Raw genomic sequence first — 27,494 nt, 5'->3', positions numbered from 1 at the left:
CCGCCCGATCAGTTTAAATAACATTGGTAATACTTGACACATTTTTTTGGAATATTTGGTCCTCAATCCTCTTCAACTTTGTACTTGTTTGGCTTTTTAACTGTTTTGATATGAACGTCACTGGTGACTCTTATGTAGACGAAACGCGCGTCTGGCGTACTAAATTATATACCTGGTACCTCTTATAACTACTTTAAAAGAACCTTTTAACAGTTCCCTTTTGCATGTCGACAGGAAGTTCCTGGTTTAGCAAAATAGCATGTTTTGTCTTCAATAATATATATTCTTTTGCTTTTGAAATAGTTTAATTGTACAGTTGAAATTAATCTATCCTAGAACAGGTCTTGATAAACATACAATGTATGTTGATTTACACTGCAGATAATTTTCGATATCTAATTAAATATCTGCTATGCATTTGAAATGATATTTATTGGAATTTCAATGCATTAAACTATTTGATAAACCAAAACAAACAAATAATGTTAGCAATTCAGAACCAAAGTAGACTTGACCGTACTTTCTAATACAATTTACTTTTACAAATAGTGTCTTGGATGAGAGAGTTGTCTCATTGGCACTAATACCACATCTTCTTATATCTTCTTCAAATGGCACAAGTAGCTGAACATGAATTAAGGGTAATTATCGTAATAGTTATCACATTTTAAATTCATATTTGCAATAATTTTAAAAGAAAATTCTTAATGTCCCTTTGTCAATCTATCTACTAACTTGTTTTGGCATAAGTAAATGCAGTTATATTGATTCGACTTTATATAGTTTAATAATTCAATTTTCTATATTTATCTAAGGCTATCGTTATATTAGATTATATCTTAGCTTGTTGTCCCATAATGCTTTGCACTTCATTTATTAGATCATTTTATACCTTAAATGAATGTGTACATTTTCAGGTGTATAATAGTATGCAAATGGATAATGTCGTCTTACATTAAGTGACCATGACCTGCTGAACATAAATGTATGACAAATCTTTTAAATGTCGGAAACATTATTATAATTTCAAACACTATTATTACATAATGCACGTACCTATCACAAATATCAGTGACACACAAAACCATGTTAACATATCGGGTATTTACAGGATAACATTTATCTTAAATTTCTTTAATTTGAAAAGAAATCTTATCCATCATTATCGACCGATAATCTGTATTCTTTGCAAACACGGAAGTTAGTTGTTCAAACTGATTACGTAATTAGAACTCTCAATGAAGGTGAAAGAGGACTCATGCGTCTGCGTTTAACCAGATATTCGTATACTATGTTGGTAGAATTGTGTGTGTCATCAATTTTATTTTGGATTGTCGACTGTGGGAATCAAGGTAAATATTATTTATGTTTTTTAAGTGTTATAATATTTTATTTGAATTTTACATTTGTTAGAAATACATGAAGTACCGGTACCTTATCCCGGCCTCGTTTAGGTTAGTATATAGCATTGTATTGATTAGTTAGTACTTGTTAGTGCACAATATGTATATATAGTAATAATGACATGTATGTAACTGAAGGTAAATATTATATATGTACCACATTATGCAGTTTTGCAAAGCGTCTTTACTATCGACATGGCGCTATTTCTGTTTTCTTTCCGTTTTCGAAATTCATATGCTTACTTAAATTGTAAAATGTGAAGTTAAAGCTATATGCACAAAATTAACAAAATATCTTAATTCTGAACTATATTAGTATGAGTCAATAACAATCTAATCTATGTCATCGATGTTACGTTTGAATTAATGCGTTGATATTTATTGATCAAGGTCTTTCTTTCAAAATATCTGAAACATGTCAGTATTTATTATAAAACAGAGCAGATTTTGTAAATTATTATTTACCATCCACTGCAAATTATATATTGTCATACTATAAAAGTTAAATGATCATGTACGTGTTCAGGTAATCTTACAGTATTTGAACCTTATCAAATGACTGCTAAAACGTTACATAATTAAATAGGTAACTGTTTTCTGTTGGTTCAATTGATCCGTGAAGTTTTATTGTGTTTAACTTGTTAATTGAGTTAATTCACACTAATTATCTAATCACACAGGAAATCATAGAAATTTAATTTTGATTTTGATTTGCAAAAGAAATACATCTTTTATTCGCTACTTTCGCGTTCTGTTGTGTACATGACTGTTTGGAAACAAAATAAAACGTTAACAGAATAATACTGTTTAAATGACCTGTAACAAGGGTAATTATTAGTCCTGTATTTTTAATATGCAGCCTTTCAACAAAAATGATACAATTTAGAATGTAAAAGGGTGATTGTTATATAGACAACAACCTGTCTAAGGAGCAGATAACAGTAGAAGGCCACGAAATAGTCGTCAGAGCAGCGAGACCGAGAGGCTCCTAAGCTGGGACAGGCGCAAAATCTTTACTCTCCCCTATGCTACTAGCCAGTGTAAAATAAAGAAACAAACAGCAATTCGCATAGTTAAAGTTCATTGTCCGATATTAGAATAGGTAACAAAAGAAAATAAATAAATTGACAATGTTACATAGATTAAGAAAGAGCTACAGGCGGTTATAGACATACTAGGGCCAGACCTCAATTTAACCGATTGCAAAATTATGCCTTCATCAAATTAATATCAAGAACAATACCTCCCGTTAGGGGTTAAGTATCATACCATCATTAACTTTACGAGTATATCATGACAAGTAGTAGCCAAAACCTGGTTTTACTACACATATGGGTTGTTTCTTTTCGATTCAAATACCCTATGAGTGAATCAATAATGAAACCAAAATATGCCACCCTTAATGGACCTAAAAACAGTATCGAAACTATATCATTTCTAAAAAACTCCGTATAAAAGTTTGGTGAGTTTTTTAGGTGAATTTCGACATGTTTGTGCTTTGTAAAGAATATTACCATTAAATATTGGATGTGAAATAATTGAATGTATTAGATGTCTGCCTGTTTATTCATAATAACGAATGACATTCTTGTACCGATGATAAAATTTAAAAAATGTTTTGACCAGTTTGTGGTATTAAAAACACTGTTTGTTTCATTTTGCAGTAACATAGAGATTTATTTCGTTAAAATCAAATATATTGTTACATTGATTGAATCGAAAAAGTTGATATACATAATAAAAAAGGGACCATCTGATAAATACTTCATGCTATGATTCCTGAATTTGAACAGTTTCGATGACGTTCACAGATAGCTAACACAAAAATAAACGTTCGCTCATATTGTTAATTAGTAAAGATTTTGATTTTTTGATCATTTAGAACCATGTGAGACAAACAACTTTATAGATAATTGGAAAAGATCAGTTGCGTATGAACCTGATAATCCAAATCTTTGCGACTCATTCTTGTTGGAGGATTGGTATAGAGTAGTAAGTGGTGCAGGAGAATTAATGCCAACGGAATGTCCGATAGGAGGTTGGAGATGTGGAACCACTAATCCTATCTGGTTATCTAAAGGTTCGTTTGACAACATTGTTAATGCACATCTAACACTATTTGTCTTTGTCTTTTATGCATCACAAGCCAAAGACCAAAGATATTGTTCTTTCAGGCTGACATAGAATCGAACTAATCAAATGATATATGAAAAGTTTGATTAAGTGATAAGTATTAATAAGAAGGAAAATGGCGAACCATGGATATTTTGCTTGCTGAAATCAACGTATGGTGTAAATGTTTCCAATTTATTATATTCATATTTAACCATGTAAAGAACGATAATTGGAATTTATAACAAACAACTCTTACAACTTAACGCGGTTTTTTATTCAATACTTTGTAATCTAATACTGTCCTGCAGTTTTTTTAAACCTCCTTCAAAATGTCGGAAAATGATGGTACGATCGATTTCAAAAAGTTGATTAAATACAAAGAAAACTCATACTATCATCCTTTACAAAAATACAAAATCAAAAACCTCAAACACATCAATAAATGGTAACCACTGCCGTAGTCCCGATCTTACATAGATATTTCCAAATGCAGAAAACAGTACAACATCTTAAAACCGACGCTAGAAGAAATGTTCAGATCTGTGCAAATGTTACATTTATTTTAATACTGGAAAAGGTAAATACCTATCAGCGATTTTAACAAAACAACATGTGTTTCCTTTTCTTATCTTGGTATCACAAGCCACTAACAAACAAAACAGTTCTAAGACATTCCAAAGTATACTAAATAAAATTCCGTTCTTTTATTCTAACCCTTACTCAATGTTACTCTCTAATTAATTACAGTAATTCATCTTAGAGTTCGATATAGAGGGTTTTATATTTGAATCTCAGAGTGAGACAATAGTGTCTCACGGTATCATCTCATTAATGGGTTACTTGCATATAATTTATGTTAAACTTTCAAATTACTCCGACATTTAGATGTTATTGATAATAAAATTATTCAAATAATAAAGTGAGAGGAAAATTATTTAAAACATCCGGTGTTTGGCGCTTAATAATTTTTACCAATTGTGGTTATAAAAGCGGACGGAATAGCTCGTTGAACGAACATGTATCTACCTAAAAAATTTCAAGAAGAAAAAAGAAAAAAACAATTCATTCAGGCTTGTTTACTTTAACATATTTTATTTGCAGGATATATCAAAAAGTATTAGCTATTTGTCCAACTTAGACCTCATATATACCGTTAATTGACAGAAAGATCTGTTATGCATGAATAAGTTAACCATTGTTAGCATATATCAAAATAAGAAGTAACAATTGTTCATAAATTTCCACATCAGAATACAAATAATAATAATAAACAGCTACGCTACGGGTGCATGATACGCACTTCGTCTTGCTTACGAAAAAACACGATAAATGTTTTTGGATTAACAATGGGGATGTATAGAAAGTTATTCTAAGTATATTCCGGCTCATATGAAAAAAACACACCCTTGTGTTAGTTAAAAAGTCCCATTACTGAAATAGTTTTAATTTGATTGTCACCAAAATGTTTGTACAGATCGCTTGACCATCATAAGAAATAACTGTGTACTGTTTCATGAAACTTGGATACATTGTTCTCAAGTTACGGTGCGACATGTTTACGACGGACAAACGGACAGACGGACGCCGAACATGTGTATACCATAAATCGTCCCGTCAAAATGTTGACGGGTGCATAAAAAATGAGGATATCAAGTGAACATTTAAAAAAGCAAGGGTAAGTGTAGCCGTGAGGTAAGCGTACGGGTAGGGATAATATATAAACAGGTAATTTGACTTACCGTTCACGTGATACTGTAAGACATAATAGTGTCCTGTGAAAAGGTGTCCATGTGGACAGTTTTTCATTGAATTTTGGTATTTAATAATTTCTATTGCCATGAAATAGTGTCCCTCAAATGGACAGATTTTAACTCTTAAAGATATGAAATAATGTACTATACTTATATTTATTATGTCAGGGAAGAAGTAAGGCAAAAGAAACTAAAGTATGTCCATTGCAATGAAACATTGTCTACTAAGTGGACAGCATTTTGCAGCAACAGTTATGAAAAATGGTCCATCTACAGAACATATTTTAGTAGTAAACGTTATTGAATTGGGTGCTTGGGGGAAAATAATACTGAACAGCATCTGTTACTGATTTGAGTTTGGATTATACATGTACATAATGATATCAAAAGATATGAAGATATAAGGATGGTATAAGTGCCAATGAGACAACTCGATCTATGTCAAAGTAACAATTAATTAAAGTTCGCAATTAAAGTTAAATGTGTCTAGTAATAATAAAGCAATGGATATCATTTAAAATACTTTAATCATATCAAAAAAATCTCTGGCGGCCACAATGTACTGTGAAAAAAATGTCCACCTGGACAATATTATGGTAGTGAAAAATGTCTATGTTCATGGACACTTTTTCATACCTGAGGACATACTACCATAGGAAATTGTGTCCAGGACACATTTAAAAAAAGTAATGATTGTCCATGGACAGAATGTTCTATGAAAATGAGTCCAGTGGACGTTTTTTTCATTGGGGACATTATTAAATCCTACAATACAACATCGTTACGCAAATATGCTATTGTCTGTTCTATGGTCGGGTTGTTGTCGCTTTGACAAATTCCTCATTTTCATTCTTAATTTTATATAAATATGTATCTCATTTGTATGTAACTGATCATGAACATGAAGTCATATAATAAAAATAAAACGATGACTTTGATAAGATATTGTGAACGTTAAATGAATTTAAGAGATTTTTGTTTTTTGTCTTTCTTGATTAGATGGCGTTCCAGACGGCGAAGACATCTATCCTGATGTTGGTAAAACTGTATCTAGAATGGGATATTCAGTGTCAGATAATAATTGCATCTCAAAAAAGTATCCAATCGAAATAAAGAATTGTAGCCAGTACTACGTTTACTATCTTAAACCAGTGCGAGGATGCCTATCTGCATACTGTTTTGGTATGTTTTGTTTTAGTAGTATTCTAGTTAACCATGGAGCTAAAGACAACTGCCATACAAGTTCAAGGTGACACTAGATATTAAACCAGTTTTAACACATCTTTTATCACATTTCTTAGTTCCAAGTCAGATATATCACATTTTCCTTCAACTCGTTCCGTTTATTTATATTCATGAGATGCCTCATTGATGGGCATGATGTTTCCGGTCTGTGCGTCCGTACGTTCGTTCGTCCCGCTTCAGGTTAAAGTTTTTGGTCGACGAAGTTTTTGATGAAATTGAAGTCCAATCAACTTGAAACTTGGTATACATGTTCATTATGATATGCTCTTACTAATTTTATGCCAAATTAGAGACTCTTTACCCTTTTTTCGTGCTCCGCTGAACATGGAAAATGATAGTGCTGATGGGGCATCCGTGTACCTAGAACACATTCTTGTTTTTTTTTATTTTTAATCAGCCCTACCTTTTTATTTATCTTGTAGTCCGATATTTGTGTTAATATCTTTTTTCATTGATTCTTATTTAAAGTAATGAAAAGAAGACGTATTTGTTCGTCGATTAAGTAAAACCTGTCAGACTAAATTCATCTCAATGTTTATATTATTATGTTAAAATTCCTTATCTGAAAATTGAAAGACTGATGGAAAAAAATCCGTCAAGAGTGCTGTTCTTATTTCATTCAACCAAAGATTTTGTGACTCAAATTTCAATTTTTAATGAAAACTCAATTCTGTGCTAAATCATGATGTCAAATTACAGAACAAAAAACCCAATAAAATTAACAAGTTTTGAATTTATATATTTTTTTGGAAAATAAGTTACAAAGTTCATCTAGATTATATCATCAACAATATTTTGATTTTGTAGGTTCTGAACTGCCATGCCCTTCGGGACTGTCTTCGGAAACTGGATTTACCCCTGGCTGTGGATGTAAGTAAATTGGTTTATTTTGCCTTTTTAACTTGTAAACGAAACGCGCGTCCGGGGCATATACAAAGTTTTAATCCTGGTATCTATGACAAATTTATTGATCAGATGTTGCTACTTTGCTACTTGTCATTCTATGTATACACACTCAGTTGAATTGCTTATCATATGCTGATGATGTAGTTTTGCTATCTAAAACTGCAGAAGGCTTACAATAGTGAAGATAAGTTCTGATTGTACTGAAATAAATATGGATAAGAGATTAACTTTAAGAAAAAAAAAAGTTTGGTTTTTAATTGTACAAGAAAAATAAATCATGCATCTTTTAAATTAAATAATTGTCCTATTGACAAAGCAAGACAGTATATATACTTAGAAATAAACTTCAGTACCTCTGAAAGCTTTACAGAGGCTAAACATGATCTATTTAAAAGAAGACTAAAAGCTCGTTTTAGAATTTATAAAATATTTTGAGGTCATAAACCCAAAATTAAAACTTTACTTCATATATTTGACCCAACAGTAAAACCAATTTTAACTTATGGAAGTGAAATTTGGGGTGCTTTAGATTCAAAGAAGTTAACTGAAAACGGAGATTTTTTTTTTGAAAAATTATATAAAGAACTGCAAACTGAATCAGATCATTAAGAAATCTGTAAATTTTCACTGGGAGTAGGAAAGAGAAGCACAAATATGGCAGAAATAGGTAAGCTAGGGGGATCTCCTTTGTTTATTAAAGTTAAAGTTAATAAGTTTTCATACTTATCACCTTTAACAAGTACAGAGGACAAATTATTGTCTGAAGCTCTCCTTGTATCAAAATCCTCAGCAAACCATAGTAAGAAAAGTTGGTTTAGTTCTATAAGTTCATTAACAAAATACTTAGACATAGGTATATCGCAAGTTTTAAATATGAAATCAAACTTGAAAAGTGTTATTTTAAACAAACTAAAATTAAAGTATAAATATAAATCAATTGCTTTAAAAAAGCAATTGTAGGGGGTCTTTCCCCCTTTAAAATAAATTGAATTGGGGGGGGGGGGGTTGTTTATTTGTTTGTTTGTTTGTTTGTTTGTTTCTGTATGGGGTCTATATTATTGTTACCGGAGAAGTTTCATGTTTAGTTTGTAAAGTTTTTCTTTTATTTTAGGTACAGCGCGCGACACGGGTTTATAATAACGAAAAGATAGTCTTTTTATTCCTTTTTAGGTGGGGACGTTAAACAGACAACATCTATAGAGATGGAATGTACACAATGTAATTTCTTTTGTCATTGTAGGAAATTGACATCTTGATGACAGTCCACGGGCAGTGCATGTTTTGGATTTAATTGATCCGGTGTAACTTTGAAACACATTTATTGATTACTTTCTGATAATGTACATTTTTCAGCACCTGTTTGTAACACAGATAAGTATTTCAATCTAGGAGCGGACATTTTATTGTAGGTTTTCACTGAGATTTACGGACCAAGCAAGCGATTTTTACGGCATTGCCGTTTCTTTTTTCTAGGAAAAGTCTTGAGAGATATCTGCAAAAAGTTTTTTTATGAACCTTCAGTACATGTATGCCCTGCTGACTGCAAATTTTCAGGTCGATTGGACTTGTAGTTTCAGAGAACATGTGGATTTTTTTTTCAGAAGAGACGCAAGAACAATATTAAATTTCAATTTTTCATGAAAGATGATTGATTGATCATGATCATGATTGATTGATTGATTGCTTGCTTGCTTGCATGATTGATTGATTGATTGATTGATTGATTGATTAGTTGGTTGGTTGGTTGGTTGGTTGGTTGGTTGGTTGGTTGGTTGGTTAAACACATTGGATAGGGTCAATTGAAACAGCGAAAAAGAAACAAAGAAGATCTTGGACCGTATACTAAACACATGAGACGGATACATGACTGATTGATCATGATTGATTGATTGATTGATTGATTGATTGATTGATTGATTGTGATTGATTGATTGATTGATTGATTGATTGATTGATTGATTGATTGATTGATTGATTGATTGATTGATTGATTGATTGATTGATTGATTGATTGATTAGTTGGTTGGTTGGTTGGTTGGTTAAACACGTTGGATAGGGTCAATTGAAACAGCAAAAAAGAAACAAAGAAGATCTTGGACCGTATATTAAACACATGAGACGGATACATGATTGATTGATCATGATCATGATTGATTGATTGATTAATTGATTGATTGATTGATTGATTGATTAGTTGGTTGGTTGGTTGGTTGGTTGGTTGGTTGGTTGGTTGGTTAAACACGTTGGATAGGGTCAATTGAAACAGCGAAAAAGAAACAAAGATCTTGGACCCTATATTAAACACATGAGGCGGAAACATGATTGATTAAACATGATCATGATCGATTGATTGATTGATTGATCATGATAATGATTGGTTGATTGATCATGATCATGATTGGTTGATTGATTGATTGATTGCTTGGTTGGTTGGTTGGTTGGCAGGCAAACACACATAAAACTCTTCAAGTAGTGCCCCGAATCACATATGTACATGACCTTGACATTTGACCTTGTAACCTTTGTCAAGGTCATTGCTTCACAATGTCATTGCAAAAGACCCTATGGGTCAAGGTCATTTTGTTTAAGAGTTTTGTCTAATAATGGCTTTATATAAACCATCAATGGGGATTATGTCCCTTACACAATGGTAAAACCAATATAGTCATAATGTAACAAAGTTGCCCCTTGAAGTACTCAACATTTTTCACTGCTTAAATTTTCTGTATCTATAACCATTCAAGAATTATAGGGAAATCAAAGACATATGAAAATCTAAAATATGACCTTGACCTTTGACCTTGACCCTATTTTCTAAGTTAGGAATCAGGGGACTCAAATAAAAACCTTCCAGGGTTATGCGGTTAACGGTTTATGAGTTAAAAAAAATACCGACAAATTTATTCCGTAAAGAGAGATAACTCCTATAAAATTTCATCGAATCGCTTCGATCCAAATTAGCCAAAATTTCCTGAGGATGTTACGAACAATTTGTAAATTAAAATTTGTCATAATATTTAACGGTTGCGAAGGAGTTGCGCTAACAAGGAAAACAGTGTTTGGGGAGATAACTCCTACAAAGAAAAGTATTCGTTTACGCAGGGTAAATTTCAAAAGCGCATAAACTGTTCGATATCATATACCAAATATCTAAGCGACATATTGCGAAACAAATGTTTATCGCAAGAACAAAATTAGGCGGAAGAAAAAAAAAAAAAAAAAAATAATCAGAACAAATACAATAGGCTTTCCACAGAAAAGTGGAAAGACCTAATTAGTTGTGGTATTCATCTTTAAACGATAACAGAAAAAATATGTCATTTGGAAATACACTTAGAGCATACAGACTTTTAAAGAGAAATGTATATTTTGAACCCTTTTTGGCTATAAGAATTCCGATGACAAAATTCAAATCTAGATGATCTAGAAATAAAGCAAAGTCGATACAGGGACTTCAGGCAATGAATATAATTTGCAATTTTTGTAAAACAGCAGTGGAAGATGAACTCCATGTTTTTACTTAAATGTTCATCGTTGGAATGTAAGAGAGTTTAAATTAATTCCAACATAGTAAAACGTTTCACAATTTAGATTTTCAATCACATTTTATTTGGCTACTGTCCAATGCAGATAGTCACATTTTTAATCAAGTTAGCAATTTAATCAATAATTTAAATGTTGTTTCAAAACAACTATTTGAAACTTAGTGAATTTATATATTCTATTGTTAAAAGACAGAGGCATAATTTAGATATTTTTAAAGCTTCTTTTTGTAGAATCATAAAAGCACCAGGTGAAAAACCAGAATCTTTAAATTCAGTTTCCTATATTTTCTATATTAGTATCACTGTATTTGTCAAAGTTGTAACATGGTACATTGTTTAAAATATATACATTATTGTGTCTTTCTTTTCTGTTCGTTGTAATCATTGATTTAATTGTTTTCTAATAATTGTATTCATTTTTTAATCATTTGTACCAAATTTAACTTGTGAATATTCTGCCTGTAAAGGGCGTCTTTAATTGACATTAAAATATGTTTGATTTGATTTGATACAATAATCATAATTCAAAATATTTTAATATATTCTGTGTTTATTAAATGGTGTTTTTTTTTGTATTTTCAAAGCTTTTCCGAATGAAACTGTTAGTCCAAAAATTTCGGTAAAAATGCACGAAGAAATAGTTGAGAATAAAGTGCATTTAACCCCAAAATTTGAGTGTACGGCTGATGATGCAACAGAAGAGTACAGATATGACGTAAAGTATTACATTAATAACGTTCAGATTGACGATGCAACAACGCTCAACATATCATATGAAGATCTTGGAAAAGCTGCTATGTTACAATCACACTGGAACGATGTTTTCAAGCCTAACATGTTTGTATGTATACTTATTTTTTTTTTTACATACGATTGATAAAAGGTGTCATTCTCATAGAGTACTTGACAATATTCATGAAATACTAGTTAAGGCTTACAAAACAGTTTTTATGATAACCAAACAACAGTCATGTGCATGTGTTAATGGTTCGAAAAATAAATGTAGTTTTAGTTTAGCAGTGTATTTTATAAAAGAAACTTAAAAACTGCTCATTTTCAATTGGTCAAATCTTATAATCAAGCATATTTCTCAAACTTCGAAATAGTTTTGCAAGAACACATGCAAAATTAATACATAACGCAGCCAACATTCTGTCCTCATGTAGCACTATCTCATAGACGATTTATCAACGGATCGGAGGTGTACTAAACACGATCAAAAATGTGTGACGACGAATGTACCTAAATGAGCAACATTTGCCTATCCTACCTGTCCACAAGTGTTTATTGCAGAGAGAATTTTGTTTAGCTCAATCTGACATCTTAAAGCGATTATGCTCTTTTCTTTGCATTTGTTAGGGCCATGGTATAATAGTTCTTTCATTTACTAACATTTTCACTACTGTCATTTTGTGTTTATTGATTTAACTTTTCAAACCAATATACTGTAATCCTGAACATTTTATACAAATGATCTAATCATGATCATGATATAATATGCTTTGCTTTGACATATGATATAAAGGTGTTATAAATTTATTTCGTTGAAACTGATAGCTTGACATGCATAACATTAAATCATTCTTTATACACATTAGGTAAAATGTTCCATGCAAGTAAGAGTTGACGGATTCACATCACCGGGAAATAGGACATTTTCTGATATGTTCTTTGCAGGTATCAAGGTATAATTTTATCTATAATATTCATACCTGTATAGCAAATTAAAGTCAATAAATGTATCATATTATGTATGTCTAGAGTGACAATACTCTACACGGTTATATGTGTACAGCGGCTTAATGTTAGACAGACGACCTGTGTATACGTAATTTGATGATTAGTAGCGTAGAGTGTATAATGTTGCTTTCATTTACAGTTAGGCTCTTTTTGAACAAATTACCAGAAAAGTGTCAACACATTTCTTCTTCGTCTAAGTATCGGGTAAATAGATAATCATTATATTTATGTACCTTTTAAGTTATTGCTTGGTGCACAGGAGAACAGTTTTTTTTCAATTAGAAACCTTTTAGGTATAGGTTCAGGATTATGATATATTTACGACTCACAATGGTGTACAGCTGTCTTAGGTATGTACATACATTAATGACAAGGAGTGATAAAAAATAAAACGAATAATCAATATCCGAAGATAACATTTGTCGTTAAAAATCATCTTGCAGACCAGACTTGTAATTAATAGGTACACAATGGTTTTTTACACAAAGCTAACAGACTGGTCTAGGGACAAGATGCAAAAACCCGGAAATGTTTTATCATTTTCCGTTTACATGTTTAAAGCATTCACTTACAACAGTTTTAATCTATAACTAATTTGAACTACTTAATAACTAAACCATATGACATATCTTAATTTACTCTAACAGGTTTCAAGTAATGCCAGAGGTTTTGCAGTAAAAGAAGGGAAGGTTCTGAAAATCCCACTTGAATTAACTCTTCCTGTTGGATGTATCTATCCTGTTAATAGGTAACACAATAAAACTCTTTGCAGTAGAGCCATTAATCCAAAAGAGAGATTACATAACAAAGAAAATTTACTTAAAAGTACTTTCGTCAAGAATTGTTATAAATTCCATTGTATACATTTAAAATAAATTGTACGTGTGTATGTTTTCATCGCATTTCGGCATAATAACCATCACTCTTTGACAAAGCTTTCAACGAGATAGCTGTCTTCGTACCTCAGTGTGCTTGAAAACACACTTCAGCGTCAAACTTTTGCATTTCAGCGTGACTACTGCGGTTCGGTGTACCATAGCGGTTGAGAGTCTTACATATACATTTTTGTACAGTAAAATTATATAATTATGTGAATTTTGAAATTATAAATGTGAATATTGGAATGATTCCAGCTGTCTTACTCTAAATTTGATTCAAAAAGATGATTTGAAAAATAGATTTTGAAATATCATCTGTCCTGATATAGGGTGAAACAAGTGTTACCAGTTTTCTATGCTCACAACTGTTTTGGAATATCCACAATGTGAAACTTTGTATAATTACTTTGAGACGTTTTTCAAAACGATTGGAACCTTCGATCTACAGCATGTATAAACAAACGATACATTTTTTTTTATTCTAAAAGATAATATTTCACAATTGCGAAACAGTGTCATTTAACCTACGTTTAGACTGAAAGACATGACTAATCAAGACTGTAATGTGTTTCAGTCCCCGAGAACAGTTTATTAGAAAACATTCTTGTTTTGTTGAGTTGTACAATGCTATACCGAAATACCAAAGAGGGAACTGTGACAACGAAGACTTGCAATTCCTTACAGAACAATGTGGTATTAAAATAAGCAATAGTAACTGGGATAAACAGCATTTCATCGAAATAAGAGGACAGATTGACAATGTGATAAATGTGAGGAATCGATTAACATTTCTTAGATTGTGGAGTGATCCAAAACATGGTTCCAATATAAAACATCTACGTATATGGCAAAGTGTCCATCTACCAGACATAAAGGTACTCTTTATTTATAAAATCAGGAGTAGAATCCTCATTAATATAAATACATAAGGAAAATGTTGAATCATTAGACTTGTTATCCTCCTTCGATGTTGAAAAATCAAATAAGAGGATAACAAGCAGCTATCAAACGGTTGATTTTTTTTTATCAAATCGTTTGGTTAGGATGCACGGACTCCTTAGATCATCTGCAGACAAGAGTTTGTTTTGCTATTAGTTTTTTTTTGTGTTGCTTGATTGTCTTTGGTCGTTTTGGTTTTTTAGCCATGGCATTGTCAGTTCGCTTTCGACTTATTAGTTCCAATATCTGGGATCTTTCACCTCCGTCTTATGCATATGTATCCTCTTGTCTACATACCTTTTTGATTTTCTTTGTTGACATCTTTGTTTTGTTTTTTTATAGTTATACTAATTCTAATACAGTTTGGATGACTGTGCCCATATTTCTTGATATTTGTACCTATTACACATGTTACATTTATGTCTGTCTTTTGTGCTCTGAAATTGATGTCAATAAATTGGATATTAATGCGACTGTAATACAAGTGATAGCTATCGTTGAAACCCGGTGTTATTCACCATATTATATGTCAGGAACTGTCTGTAGCAAGTCAGAATTTGACAGTTGATACCCATTTGTTTGTTGTGTTTGAGCATTTGATTTTGCCATATGATAAAGAAATGTGCCTGTTGAATTTTACTTTGAATTCGGTAATGTTGTTATTTCACTTTTTATCGACATAAAAAAAACAGCGTTAGCAATGCTTATTATTGCTTTTGTCACTATATATTTCTAAAATATGTGTTTTTATAATTATGCAGGTACTCATAATTGATACCGATCAGCTGACCCTTGGAAAAGCATGCTACTCTCATAATGATCCCCATATGCGGAACTTTGAAGGAGTGTAAGTAGCTTTCAAAAAAAAGATATAATATAACAACATGAAAATGAAGTGGTAGTCATTTCTTTTAGTACTTAAATAAATATGCCAATTTAAATATTTTCATTCATAATGTAACATCTAAAATTACAACTAACGATAGAATACTGTTGTATTGCTGTAGTATCAGCATACCGATTAAATGTTTAAAAATTGGAAAATTTGAATTGGTAGTTGCCAAAAATGGCGGTATGTTCAATTTATTAAACAGAATTTTACTATTTTCATGATAAATGTAAAACGAAAAGAAATCGTTTTCCATTGTTCATGCAGCCCTTTCATTCAGCTTAAATATATTTTATATTATCGTATAAACTTGTATCATGTGTCATCAATATCCGTATACAATTTTGTTTAATGTTTTCTTGATGTCACACCATATAAATACGTAAAAAGCAAAAACACAAAAATACTGAACTCCGAGGAAAATTCAAAAAGGAAAGTCCGTTTTAAATGAATATCACTGTAACAAGATAAATATACAACTATACTCATCAACGCGTTTTAAAAAACAAACAAATATTGAACAATAATAATTCCTACAAAAACTGGGGATGAATCGGTTATTTTGAGATTTATAAAAAAAAATATTTTTCAAAATGATCACCAGCTGCTTGTACGTGGTATACATTTGTATTCTACTCTGTATTTCTATTGAAGATATATATGCAATTCAAATTTTTATGTGGAAAAGTGCAATATCAATCGAGTTACTGTCTACATCTGAACTGGTCGATTATCCATATATTGGCAAATACTTGTATGTATAGCTTTATTATGTATCATAAGATGATGACACAAAATGCAACATAATATATCACTGCTCATTTTTAGATACTGGGAACTGCAAAATAATTTTGTTGCACCCTCATCCGGGGAGTATATTATGTATAAACACGACAGACTTCCTCAACAGGTAATATTTACATATTTATTAGCGTATTAATTTTTTTAAGTAATGACTATAAAAGGCATTGTTTTCCTTTGTCCTTTTTTTGTCGTAAAAGTCATACATTAAATAGTTGTATATAATTTCCTAATACATTTTTCAGATCAATGCATTCTTTAGAAAGTGTAACTCTGGACTAAAAGCACTCTGTAATTGTGGTGTAGCAATTAGAAGCGCAGATAGTTTATTTGTTGCCAATTTTTGTGAGACACTTTACAAGGGACAAAGAAGAGTTAATCGATACGTTGCATCGTGGTTATGTGATGACCAAAATTTGATTGTAGAAGAAAATGGAAACCAATACAAGGTATATATTGTGCATATTTACTTGACATTGATGGCGACGACTTGTTTCGAGACCAGCTTTTTCAATTTTACTGAATGCCAATTCCTGGTTTTTTTCCGGAATTTGAGATGCAAATGTTGATTATCGTTAAATATTTATTATTCCTATAAGATCTATAACAACCATTACTATTTATAAAAGGTCGAAAAAAGTAAAAGAAATATTATTTGGGAAAAAAACATACAGAAACTCCAGGTAATTTCAAAATTGAAGAAAATATTATGTTTTTATTAAATGTTTTGATAGTCAAGATAAGCATGTTAATGCTAATTATTTATACCAAACATATCTTTCCTTTTCCTTTGATACCAGTAACATAACATAACCCGTACAACCTTCAAATTGGAAGATTTGTTTATGGTGAATTTTGCCTGAGAGAGTTTGGCGCTTATTTTCTGAATGATTTATGAATTTATCAACAGAGAATTTAGGTTTCTTATCAGTTATGTCAATTCAACGCTCTAATGAATACGCTGATAAAATTTATAATATAAATATCAATCATAACCAAATATCCTTTATTTCTATCCAGGTACAGCTTCCTAGTGGAACTCAAATTCAATTTTCCCATGGAGCCGTATATGATTTTTATGGTGTGCATAGTATTCAAATAACTCCGTCAATGTTAGATTTCAAACTCACATCCGGATTGTGTGGACGATATAACAATAATAACGCAGACGATTTTATCGACAGGACCAGACCCTTAGACGTGATAAATATAGGTGTTCGAGATGACATTTGGAGATTCGCAAAGTCATGGAAGTAAGTAAAATGTACAAATAGATGAAAATACCGAACTCCGAGGAAAATTTAAAACGGAAAGTCCCTAATCGAATGGCAAAATCAAACGCTCAAACACTTCAAAAGAATGAACAACAACTATCATATCCCTGACTAGGTATAGATATTTTCTTAAGTAAACAATAGTAGAATCAAACTGGTTGTATATCAAGCTAACATCTCACTTGTGTGACAGTCGCATCAAATTTTATTACTATTGACAACGATGTGTGAACAAAACAAACAGACGTAGTAGGTGAAAATGTAAAAACTAGTATACGTATCTTTTAATTAAAATATGTAAAATGCATATTTTTATGGCGCTTCTTGTTGGATAATGATGTGTATATTACTTTTCTAAACATAAGTTTTTTTATTATTATTAATATTTAGAATAAATCAGACGCCATTAAAAAATCTAAATTGAGATACTTAACAACGGTCGAGAAAAATGAGTCAATTTAGCTGACATGCAAATCTTAAGATATCATAAGGTTGTCTACAGCTGTCTCATGTAGAATTCTGATATTATGTTATGTTGTTCTATTATTACTTAATGATAGTTTGTCTTTACATAATATGGTCTTGACATTACGTCATGATGTCGTGATATAACTCAATATGGAATAGTCATTACATAATGATATTTTGATATCACATGATATGGTTTCGTATTGACTTGATATACTTTTGTCATAACTTAATATGGTTCTGTCATTACTCGATGTGGTTTCACCATTATTTTATGTGGTTATGTCATTAGGCAATGTAGTTTTAACATTACTTTATGTGTATGTGAAATAACGTCATAAAGTTGTTCATTGCATGAAGTGGTTTTGGTTTTCCGTAATTATGATTTGTCAATTCTTTGAATGGCTTTAACGTTATGATGAATCAAAATTTGACGATTTTACACTACATGATGTGTTTGTTTCATTATTTGATGTGAACATGTTATTCTTTGGTGTGGTAACCCATTTCCACTACGAGGTGAAACCCCGTGACCATTTTGAAAAAAAAATATGTTCTATATTTAGACCGATCTCCATATGTCGTTTGTGTAATGCGCTTTGGGTGAGTACCGCTGTTCATTAAGTCAAATTCAAATTAAAGTTCAAGTTGTTGTTCATAGTTATTTGATATGAAAAAGGGGAACGACAGACAAAATTAAGAAAAAGATAGTAAAACTTAGTAATTCGGATATATGGGGATATTCAAAAACTACTTGCCGGTTTTTCCTTAGTTCTCAAATGGAAGCAGTATTATAATAAGTTCGTTATTTATTCAAAGGAACACTGCTTTATCTTGATCTTGAAGAATAACTCCTATACAAGTTGTATTACAATTCATGGATGTTTACAAATTTATCATGTAAAAATAGTTTAATACAATAATATTCAATGCAAAAAAAGAACTTATATAGAAATAATAAAAAACAATTGCCAATGAGACAACTCTCAACCACATACCAAATGACCTACAATTGATTTTTTTACTCAATGATTGTTTAAACATATTAAAATCAGGGAACCAATATCAGTATTAGGACAAAGGAATATGTAAACATTCAAGTTAAACTATTAGAACAAACATATGTCTAGATGTAGAACTGCTATTTTTGGGTCAAATTGTTTCTTTTCCGCTTTGTGTCTTGTGCCTGGATTAATGAAATAGAAATGTACTAACCTTTAAATTCTATCTTTTTAAATATATCCGCCAATCTTTAAACAATAAATGCATATGATTTTCAGTATATGTTTTTCTTTAGGGTTGATGGAACTGATGAGTCATTGTTTAGTCTTAATGGGAAGCTTCCACCATTAAAATATTTCCTGCAAGAATATTGTACTTGCAACACGCCACAAAATGGAGGGGATAATCCACCTATCTATACATGTCTATCAAGTAGTGAAATGAACACTTGTAGACAAACCCAGACTGATCAATCTGTTTATCATGCCTCATGTTTAACGTCCAGCTATCGTAGTAAACGAGATGTTTCAGATATTGAAGATATAGATGAGAAACCTCCAATGTTTCCTATGTATATAGAACCAGACGAAAATCATGTTGCTAGTGAGGTACAATACTATTTATTTGTTATAGCTTTAATGCTCAATTTCAAAATTATCATTGACAGACACAAGAAAAGAATCCCAATTCAGAATATCCTGCATAACCTATGTCCGTATGGTCAATATACGACTTCAATGAAGGAAAAACACTATAACAAATAATGTATTCTTATATTTTTCATTTGCGTAGATGAACTTTTGCATGTTTTCATATTTACTTAAACTGACTTATAATTTCTGAATGTACAGTAATCAAAGGGATAAATACTTTTTGCAATCAATGATAATTTTAATTTTTTTAATCTCGAATTAGCAGAAAGTCTGTTATATTTATTGAATTTTATTACATCATGATGATAATTGTATCCTTAATCAATGCTTTTTCTACATATAAATATATATATTTCATTTCGTATTGTATACCGGTCTTCAGGTTTCATTTAGTGTATTTGTTTCAGGGACATGTGACAGTCTTTAATCTGCAGTTTTATTACTGAAAGAACAACGTAGCTGCTATTTTCAGCTGTGCTCATCAAGTCAAAAGACAGACTATTCAGGTTACCGCCTGCTATCGATTCGGTTCTTGAGCATATAAGATATCAAAATTATAAATACATCGAATGTGTTAACTCTTTCTATATTTCAGATTGTCTTTGGATGGAAGAATGGATTCACAGACGAAATTGCAAGAAATAAATGCCAAGAAGCATTCGCAAAAACTCTTGCGTATTCCGCTTGCACAAAATATGTTCCTTCAGTAAATGCAAAAGATTATGTTAAAGAGTGTATTGAGGATATGAAGGTATATAAAGTTATGTATAACACAAGTTTTCTTTTCAGACATATACACATTTGTATACTTATTCCGAAACACAACCCTTAAACACTCCTATCCCTCTAAAACCCCAACCTTTCCTAAAAAATAATTATTAATAATTTTCAAAAAGTTGAATAGCCCATTGTTAATGAAATCCTTGTCTTAATCGAGCTCACTTAATGTCCACAGAGATAGTTCCCAAATAGAAAATGGAATTTTATTATTCAAAATTAAAATTAGAAATATACACATTTTACAAATGTTTTACGTTATAAAAATACAGTACAATTAGAAGATAATTGACAATAAGTGACGTCTGTCAGTAAATAAAATTAAAATCACTTACAAATAACGAATGCTAGTTTTTTTTCAATAAACGAAACGGAGAATGTAGACTAATATGGAAATATTGAAAATAGTTTTTGATGATATATTAGTTTTACACAATTGTATCATTTCAGATCATTGGGGACGACAGATTTCTAAAAGTAACACTTGAAAACTTTGCATCTTCATGCTTAGGAAACGCAAAGAAAATGGAAAATCTAACAGTTACAAACAGAACTGAAACCTCAAACAGAACTGAATTTGCAAACGATACCGAGGCTCTAGAATCAGATCTTAGGCCACCTTTATTGATGTCGATATTAGAAGAAATAGAACAGGCCACGTGTCCTGATAATTGTTCAGGACATGGTGTTTGTCAAAACGGTAGGTAAAAGTTAAAGATCTTGCAAGTCAATATGCTGGATCCCAGTCATTGGAAAGGTTAGAACTGTTGAACAAATTTTGCATTCAGAAAGAAATTAATTATCGATAGGGAAGAGTATTAGATACTCAATTGGTTTTATAAAAAGATACACAAGTTCTGCATCTGTAATTTGTCATTAAAGTCTCCTACTACATTGCAACAGCCACAAAAATGCATAAAATATTAAACACTCTAAAAAAAAAAAGTAATGAAGTATTTCCCCATTCGCATTAAATGACGTGTAAATAAAGAAAAACTGACAACAAACATGTACTGGACGTCTTATATTTTTTTCCAAACCTATTATTTCATTACAATAATATGGTATTTTCTATATATTTATATTGTATATCATTGCAGGAGTTTGTAGATGCAACATTGATTTTTTTGGGGTTGACTGTTCTCTTGAAAAAACCAAGGCACCTCTGATAGAAAAATCAGCTTTCGAAAGCATATGTGATAATTCTGAAAGACCATGTAAAAAGTTCATTATTCCAGGGCTCGACTTTTATCCAAAAAATCTCACCTGTAAATTCAGGCCATTTAAGGTAATTTTTATCTAGCGAATCAATGATGGGGCCAATGACTATGAACAAGTCTCGCTAAAGTAGATAATTGTCCTTATGTTCTAGTTCGTCAACTCAAACGAACATAAAATATTTATAAATAAAAAAACAAACACTATTTGGGATATCAGCTTGCCTGGACAGTACAGTTAAGCATGTTTATTACTTTTATTTACAATATGAATATCTGTCTGAAAGCCCATAGCCGCTGCGCAACATATCATTTTCCAATTATACACAATCTACAAACATGACAAAAGAAATATCTTTGTTAACAATCTTTTTAAGCATTTATAATCTTAAAAAACATCAACAATCATAAGCATGAATACATCAATTTACAATATTGACAAAATTAAAGTGGGTGGGTGGGTGGGGTCAAATGACCAGACTGGACTGTCCGAAATGCAAGCGTCGAATGAAACATAATTACACACATATTTACCGCTTATGTTAGCTCGTGAAATACTTATTACTCAAGAGTATACCTTAAACCGGTATATCTAGTCATGTGACAAATGTCACAACAAATACACGTGTTCTTTATAACATTGATAAATACATATCTTCATGATTGGCCACTATCTAACAGCATATAACAGAGTATTCATCACGACTACAGTCTCTTTTGACTTCTATCTATTTTGACAAATCGACTTATTTGTATATCATGTGTGCGAATAATATTCGTGTTGAAAGTATTATCTTTCTATCACAATTGTGAAAAGAAAGTCAAAATCTATATGGGTTTGTAAAAATCGTAATGCAAGGAAAGTAACCCAAATAAGGAGTCGTTTGACCTGTTTTGTTGAAAGTTGACCTAGATTATATGAAGATCTGAAAACTTTAACCTTTTCCCTCTTACGTCTTACAAGGGTAAAATGTTAAAAGTAACTTTTGCAAAATACCAACATCATATTATTTATTTGTTGTAAATGTTCTAAACTAATAATTGATATCTAGCTCAACAAAATGTTTAAGATTTTAAAATTACAGCTAAATACGTCTACTGGATTGTGTTATCGGTTATAAGTTTCGATTGAATGACCATTTGTCAACATTTATCATTTATGTTTCTTGTATTAATCAAACTGTTAAAATGCAAGAAATTAACATACAATTTGATGTAAATTTCAATATATACAGAAAAAAACTATATAACGTTGCATTCAACTTATCTAATCAAGTGTGTAGGTTTAATCTTTTGACCCAAATTGGCATACGAAAAGTATGCATCTAATATGTGCGCAGACAATATATCCTAAAAAATTCAATCACACATATTGTTTCGAGTTGATGGAATCACAAAAAGGTAAATATATCGATCTTTAAACCTCTGCACATTAAAACATCACAATGAAAAATGATAAAAAGCATTGGTCACAAACAAAGTAAGGTCATGCACCTGAAGAGGGTATCCTGCTTTGTATATACCCGCCATAGGATACTATCATCGGTCGGTATTTCACAATTCCGAATAAGACATTGTAAGAAACAGTATTTCTATTAATTTGGGAACAGACTAATGGATTGTTTAATTGCATCAATTTGACGAATAAAATGTAAGATACCAAAAATGTCTTTATGAGTTGTAATACAGACCAATCGTATCTTTCAACCAATTTCTTATAGTTTCCTTTAGACCTGTCTAATGTCAATTTCATTGTTTGTTTTCCATAACTGCAACCGACTTTAGACACATCACTTTTAAAAAATCCCTATAGTGAAGAAATGTGCTCGCATAACGTATGCCAATAGGGATACGTACACATCATACAATTGGGTAGAGGTAAAATATATCATATGTTCTGCGGTATAGATATAAGAAGATGTGGTATGAGTGCCAATGAGACAACTCTCCATCCAAGTTACAATTTGTAAAAGTAAACCATTATAGGTCACACCGAACAACAAGCTTTCAAATCCTCACAAATAACTGGTGTAAAACCATTCCAACGGGAAAACCAACGGTCTAATCTATATAAAAAACGAGAACTAACACTTATGAACCGCATCAACAATCGACAGGCACTGAACATCAGATTTACAATGTTTTAACATACCATATAAAGACAACAGTAGTATACCGCTGTTCAAATAATTCATCATAAGATGTGGTTAGTCATCTGCCGAAATACTGTTTGTATTAGCTTACATTTTTTATCATCTAGACAACTGTAGTTTTGTTTAAGATATTCGAATACATAATTTTCATCTGCAATACCATCTACATTTCATTCTTTTTACAGTTCATAGAAACTGAGACGCATATTGACTTTCAAGAGAGCGAAGAATCATTCATACATCGAGGAATCTATAAAAGTTTATTTTTAATGTTCTGTGAAATTCCTGAATCTCGAAGACGACGTTCAGCTGATGTAAGCACAATAGCAAATGATTATTTCATCAGTATATCAAATGATGGCCTGAATTTTACTGAAGAACTGGTAGTAATTTCTTTCGACACACGGTGCTACAATTGTAATGTTACAGACTTTTGGTGCGCCAAAGAGGTAATATCAATTTATTTTTTGTTTAGTGTCTACAAATGTATTTAAGTATACAAAGGTTCATTCAGTTATCACACATTATACTTTTTGATTTTAATAAAATGTAAATAGGTTACAACACAGTCAGGTACGATAAGATGAAAAGGAACCAGAGGTAAAAGTAAAAGATAAGTCATTGAATTTAAATGTTGTTGAAATGTAGTATTTTTTTAATTAACGTCAATTCCCCTTTTTGATAGACTTCGATGGCCGGGTGGTTTAAGTCGTTTATCTTCTGTATCACTAGCTTGTCAATACAATGTTATTATAAGTTCGATCTGCTCACGTACTTTACTTGTTTATCTTAATTCAGGATGTTCACTTTTCTGTATCAAAATAACGAGCTTGTTGAATTGCTGTTATAAATTGGTAGTATATAGATAAAGGAACTAAACATGATAAAGAATCAGAAAAAAATATTAATACGTGTGCTTGTTATCAAGATATAAGCCATTGAAAATTTGGCGGGAAATTATAATAATCTCTAGATCGACTTTCCGACACCTAATAACTGCCAACAAAAATAACCAGAATTTTACAGAACTTACAAATATAGATTTTTAAACTTTGTGTAATAAAATTTTGGAAAGAAAAGAAGGGGTAAGTGTTAAAGATTTTTAATGGCACTATATGGATTAATTCAGAGAATTCCGAATATCTGGCAAAAATACAGAAACCAGAGGAGCGAACATCTTAACAATGATTGACGATTTTTCTTGAAAAAGGTTGACTATTCTCTCCAGCCATGTTGGCTTTAACCTCTAAAAAAACATGGTCACCACGAATCAGTACTGAATGGAATGTGATGTAAGCCATCAAAAATGTATTGATCGTCTTTGTATTCTTTTGCCTTTAAGGATTTTACCATTTGTTATAATTCGAGTGCAAGTTACGAATATTTTGAAATATAACCGAAACTAGATTATATTTCTTAAGATCTGACAACACCTGTGTCGAATGTGCTGGTTGATGTGTGTTCGTCGGGGCCGTATCAGCTCATCTTTGTCAAGAAATTGGTTCTATTTTTGTGCGTTGTGTTTCTAATTTGACTGTTAAACTTAAAACATATTCGAAACTCTCTGTGTAATTCTACCGCAAGGTATTGATAGCCGTGGCATTAAAAATGATTTGATTTGGATGCCCGCTAATGATCTTTTTTGTAGACAAAACTAATTACAACGTTTTGTGTTTTTTTTTCAAGTTTCTATATATTCTTTCAATGCAGACCTGCACATGGCTTCGTACATAACTAATGATGTTATTCTTCTATTCCTAGTTTTTTTGTAAATTTTTACATTTTGTTTCAGTATCAACTTGACTGTCCTTTTCTGAAGATCAAAGGTAAACACAAAGTCAATTATATACCAAAAGGCTACAATTAGATATAAAAAAAACATTTTAGGTGGTAGTGAACACATTAACTAAAATAAATTTGGTTCGTTTTATTATATATTTTTTACCTCACACTTTGACAAAGAAATACAATTATTTCAAAAAACTTAAACCACACATTTTATTGGAAAAACTTCATTGGATATTAAGATACTTATGTTTCCTTAACAATAAATTTTGATTAAAATGTTCAACTGATTTTTTCAGAGTTCTCTGCATGTAGTGTTATTTAAAACCTTAAGGTTTTATAATCTTTTTTTTTAAGTTTTATAATCTTGTATATTGCTTAAACGTGTACATCAACTATGATCAGTTATTATTGTTCATTCAAACAAAATACTTTACACAGACTCATACACGTTGTGATCCGATAGTGTTGGGATTGCATCAGACAAATGACTTTAGAACTTTGGGTGGAATAAAAATGCAAAGGGAAAAACACTAAATTGGTTTACATCTTTCTTGTTTGAACATTACTAAGACTTTTGATAAGAATATGACTATAAGTATCAAAATTGTTTTTATTTCGTATTTTCAAAACAAGTATGACATAAAGAATATCATAGTACATCCCACCATGATCTTTTCTGTTTTGTTTGATGCAAATTTACTTAACTTTTCAATGTTAATCCATTGCAGTTGAGGAGGTTGAAGATAACACAGTTTACATAGGAGTTGGTATTGGAGTCGGAATAGTAATTGTCATTCTCGCCGCACTTGGAATCTTCATTTACTGCAGAAAAGGAACTAAAGGAACCCATAGGTATTATATATTTTTATTTTTTTTAGTTTACGTAAAACGCTTAGATCAGTTTTCAATTGTTATGCATTCGTGTTTCGATGTTGCAGTTGTATAGAAGCTACATACTTTACTGGATATAATTTTGCTATATAATTTGGATATAATCATGACACACATATATTTTTCTCTTTACAGAGGGTATGATTTCACACAGGAACGCATACCTATGACAGAGACACACGAGGACCAACAATTACAAGAACATGAAGAAGAAGAAATCACATTACTTCGAAAATCACAAACATCTTGACATGAACTATGTTACTATTGAAATAGAAGGCGTTCCTTATTGTCATTGATAGCGAAATAAATAAAAAGACAGATTAAGATAAATCAAGGGGACGAACTGTTGTTAAAAGCCTAGGATTACGCTTTGCTGTACATAGCGCATATACATTGATACAGTTGCCAGGATCCAGCATACACATTTTTTTTAAATCAATGTATTTCTAATTGTTTTTCAAATTAAGTTTTGTGCATGTAGTTTACAGATTTTGTTATAAGCAACCCATAACTGTATTGTAGTTGTCTGTACTGCCTAAGTCAAGTATGTTATTGTTATCAACTTGATTGATTGTACACTATTAATCATTTTGATTCATATACTTAACTCTCAGAATAACAGCTGGATGGTTTGAACAAGATTTTTAGATCCTGCATTGTACAAATACTTCAGTTTTCGTCACACGATCATTTGCTTGTAGTTGTTTAAGAGTGACGGTTTCTCAATGTGCATATGTTTTAACACATATCGACATAGTCGATGCTTTTTGTTACTGTATTTCCTATTTGTTTTTCGTTTATTGGTTTGACATCAATTAAATCGTTGTGGATTTTTTTTTTAGATAAAATGGTTTCACAGGAATATGACAGTTCTTGTCTATTCGTTGTGTATGTGTCTTGTCATTTGATTTTGCCATGTGATTATGGACTTTTCGATTACATTTACCTCTGAGTTCAGTATTTTTCTGATTTTACTTTTCACGTGTTAGCATTGTGAATAGTATTATATACTATTATGTGGAGTCATCTACATATAGCAGAGGAGAATGTGAGTTG

General features: G+C 31.2%; 1 protein-coding gene across 1 annotated transcript; it reads left to right on the top strand.

Annotated features, from left to right (window-relative positions):
* The first annotated feature begins 1,054 nt into the window (after positions 1–1,054).
* Positions 1,055–27,329, top strand: LOC134691323 (von Willebrand factor D and EGF domain-containing protein-like). Its single transcript, XM_063551776.1, has 20 exons — positions 1,055–1,352; positions 3,286–3,483; positions 6,269–6,451; positions 7,322–7,384; positions 11,550–11,806; positions 12,564–12,650; positions 13,353–13,453; positions 14,158–14,458; positions 15,284–15,369; positions 16,240–16,321; positions 16,458–16,661; positions 17,233–17,465; positions 19,252–19,564; positions 20,205–20,360; positions 20,837–21,086; positions 21,487–21,674; positions 23,942–24,205; positions 25,549–25,582; positions 26,273–26,396; positions 26,571–27,329. Exons 1-20 carry the CDS (start codon positions 1,259–1,261, stop codon positions 26,683–26,685), a joined length of 3,333 nt encoding a protein of 1,110 aa, XP_063407846.1. The 5' UTR covers positions 1,055–1,258; the 3' UTR covers positions 26,686–27,329.
* Positions 27,330–27,494: the final 165 nt, after the last annotated feature.

The sequence above is a fragment of the Mytilus trossulus genome, chromosome 11, assembly GCF_036588685.1.
Source record: "Mytilus trossulus isolate FHL-02 chromosome 11, PNRI_Mtr1.1.1.hap1, whole genome shotgun sequence".
Classification (NCBI taxonomy): Eukaryota; Metazoa; Mollusca; class Bivalvia; order Mytilida; family Mytilidae; genus Mytilus; species Mytilus trossulus.
Note: the sequence above shows the minus strand (reverse complement) of the source record. Positions and strands in the feature narration are given on the sequence as shown.

What these genes read in the sequence shown, in the direction of transcription:
- LOC134691323 (XM_063551776.1), top strand. Translation starts at nt 1,259, where the DNA reads ATGCGTCTGCGTTTAACCAGATATTCGTATACTATGTTGGTAGAATTG. An exon ending in ATTTACCCCTGGCTGTGGAT is followed by an intron (nt 7,385 to 11,549) that starts GTAAGTAAATTG and finishes GTATTTTCAAAG; the next exon opens with CTTTTCCGAATGAAACTGTT. An exon ending in ATGCGGAACTTTGAAGGAGT is followed by an intron (nt 15,370 to 16,239) that starts GTAAGTAGCTTT and finishes GCTCATTTTTAG; the next exon opens with ATACTGGGAACTGCAAAATA.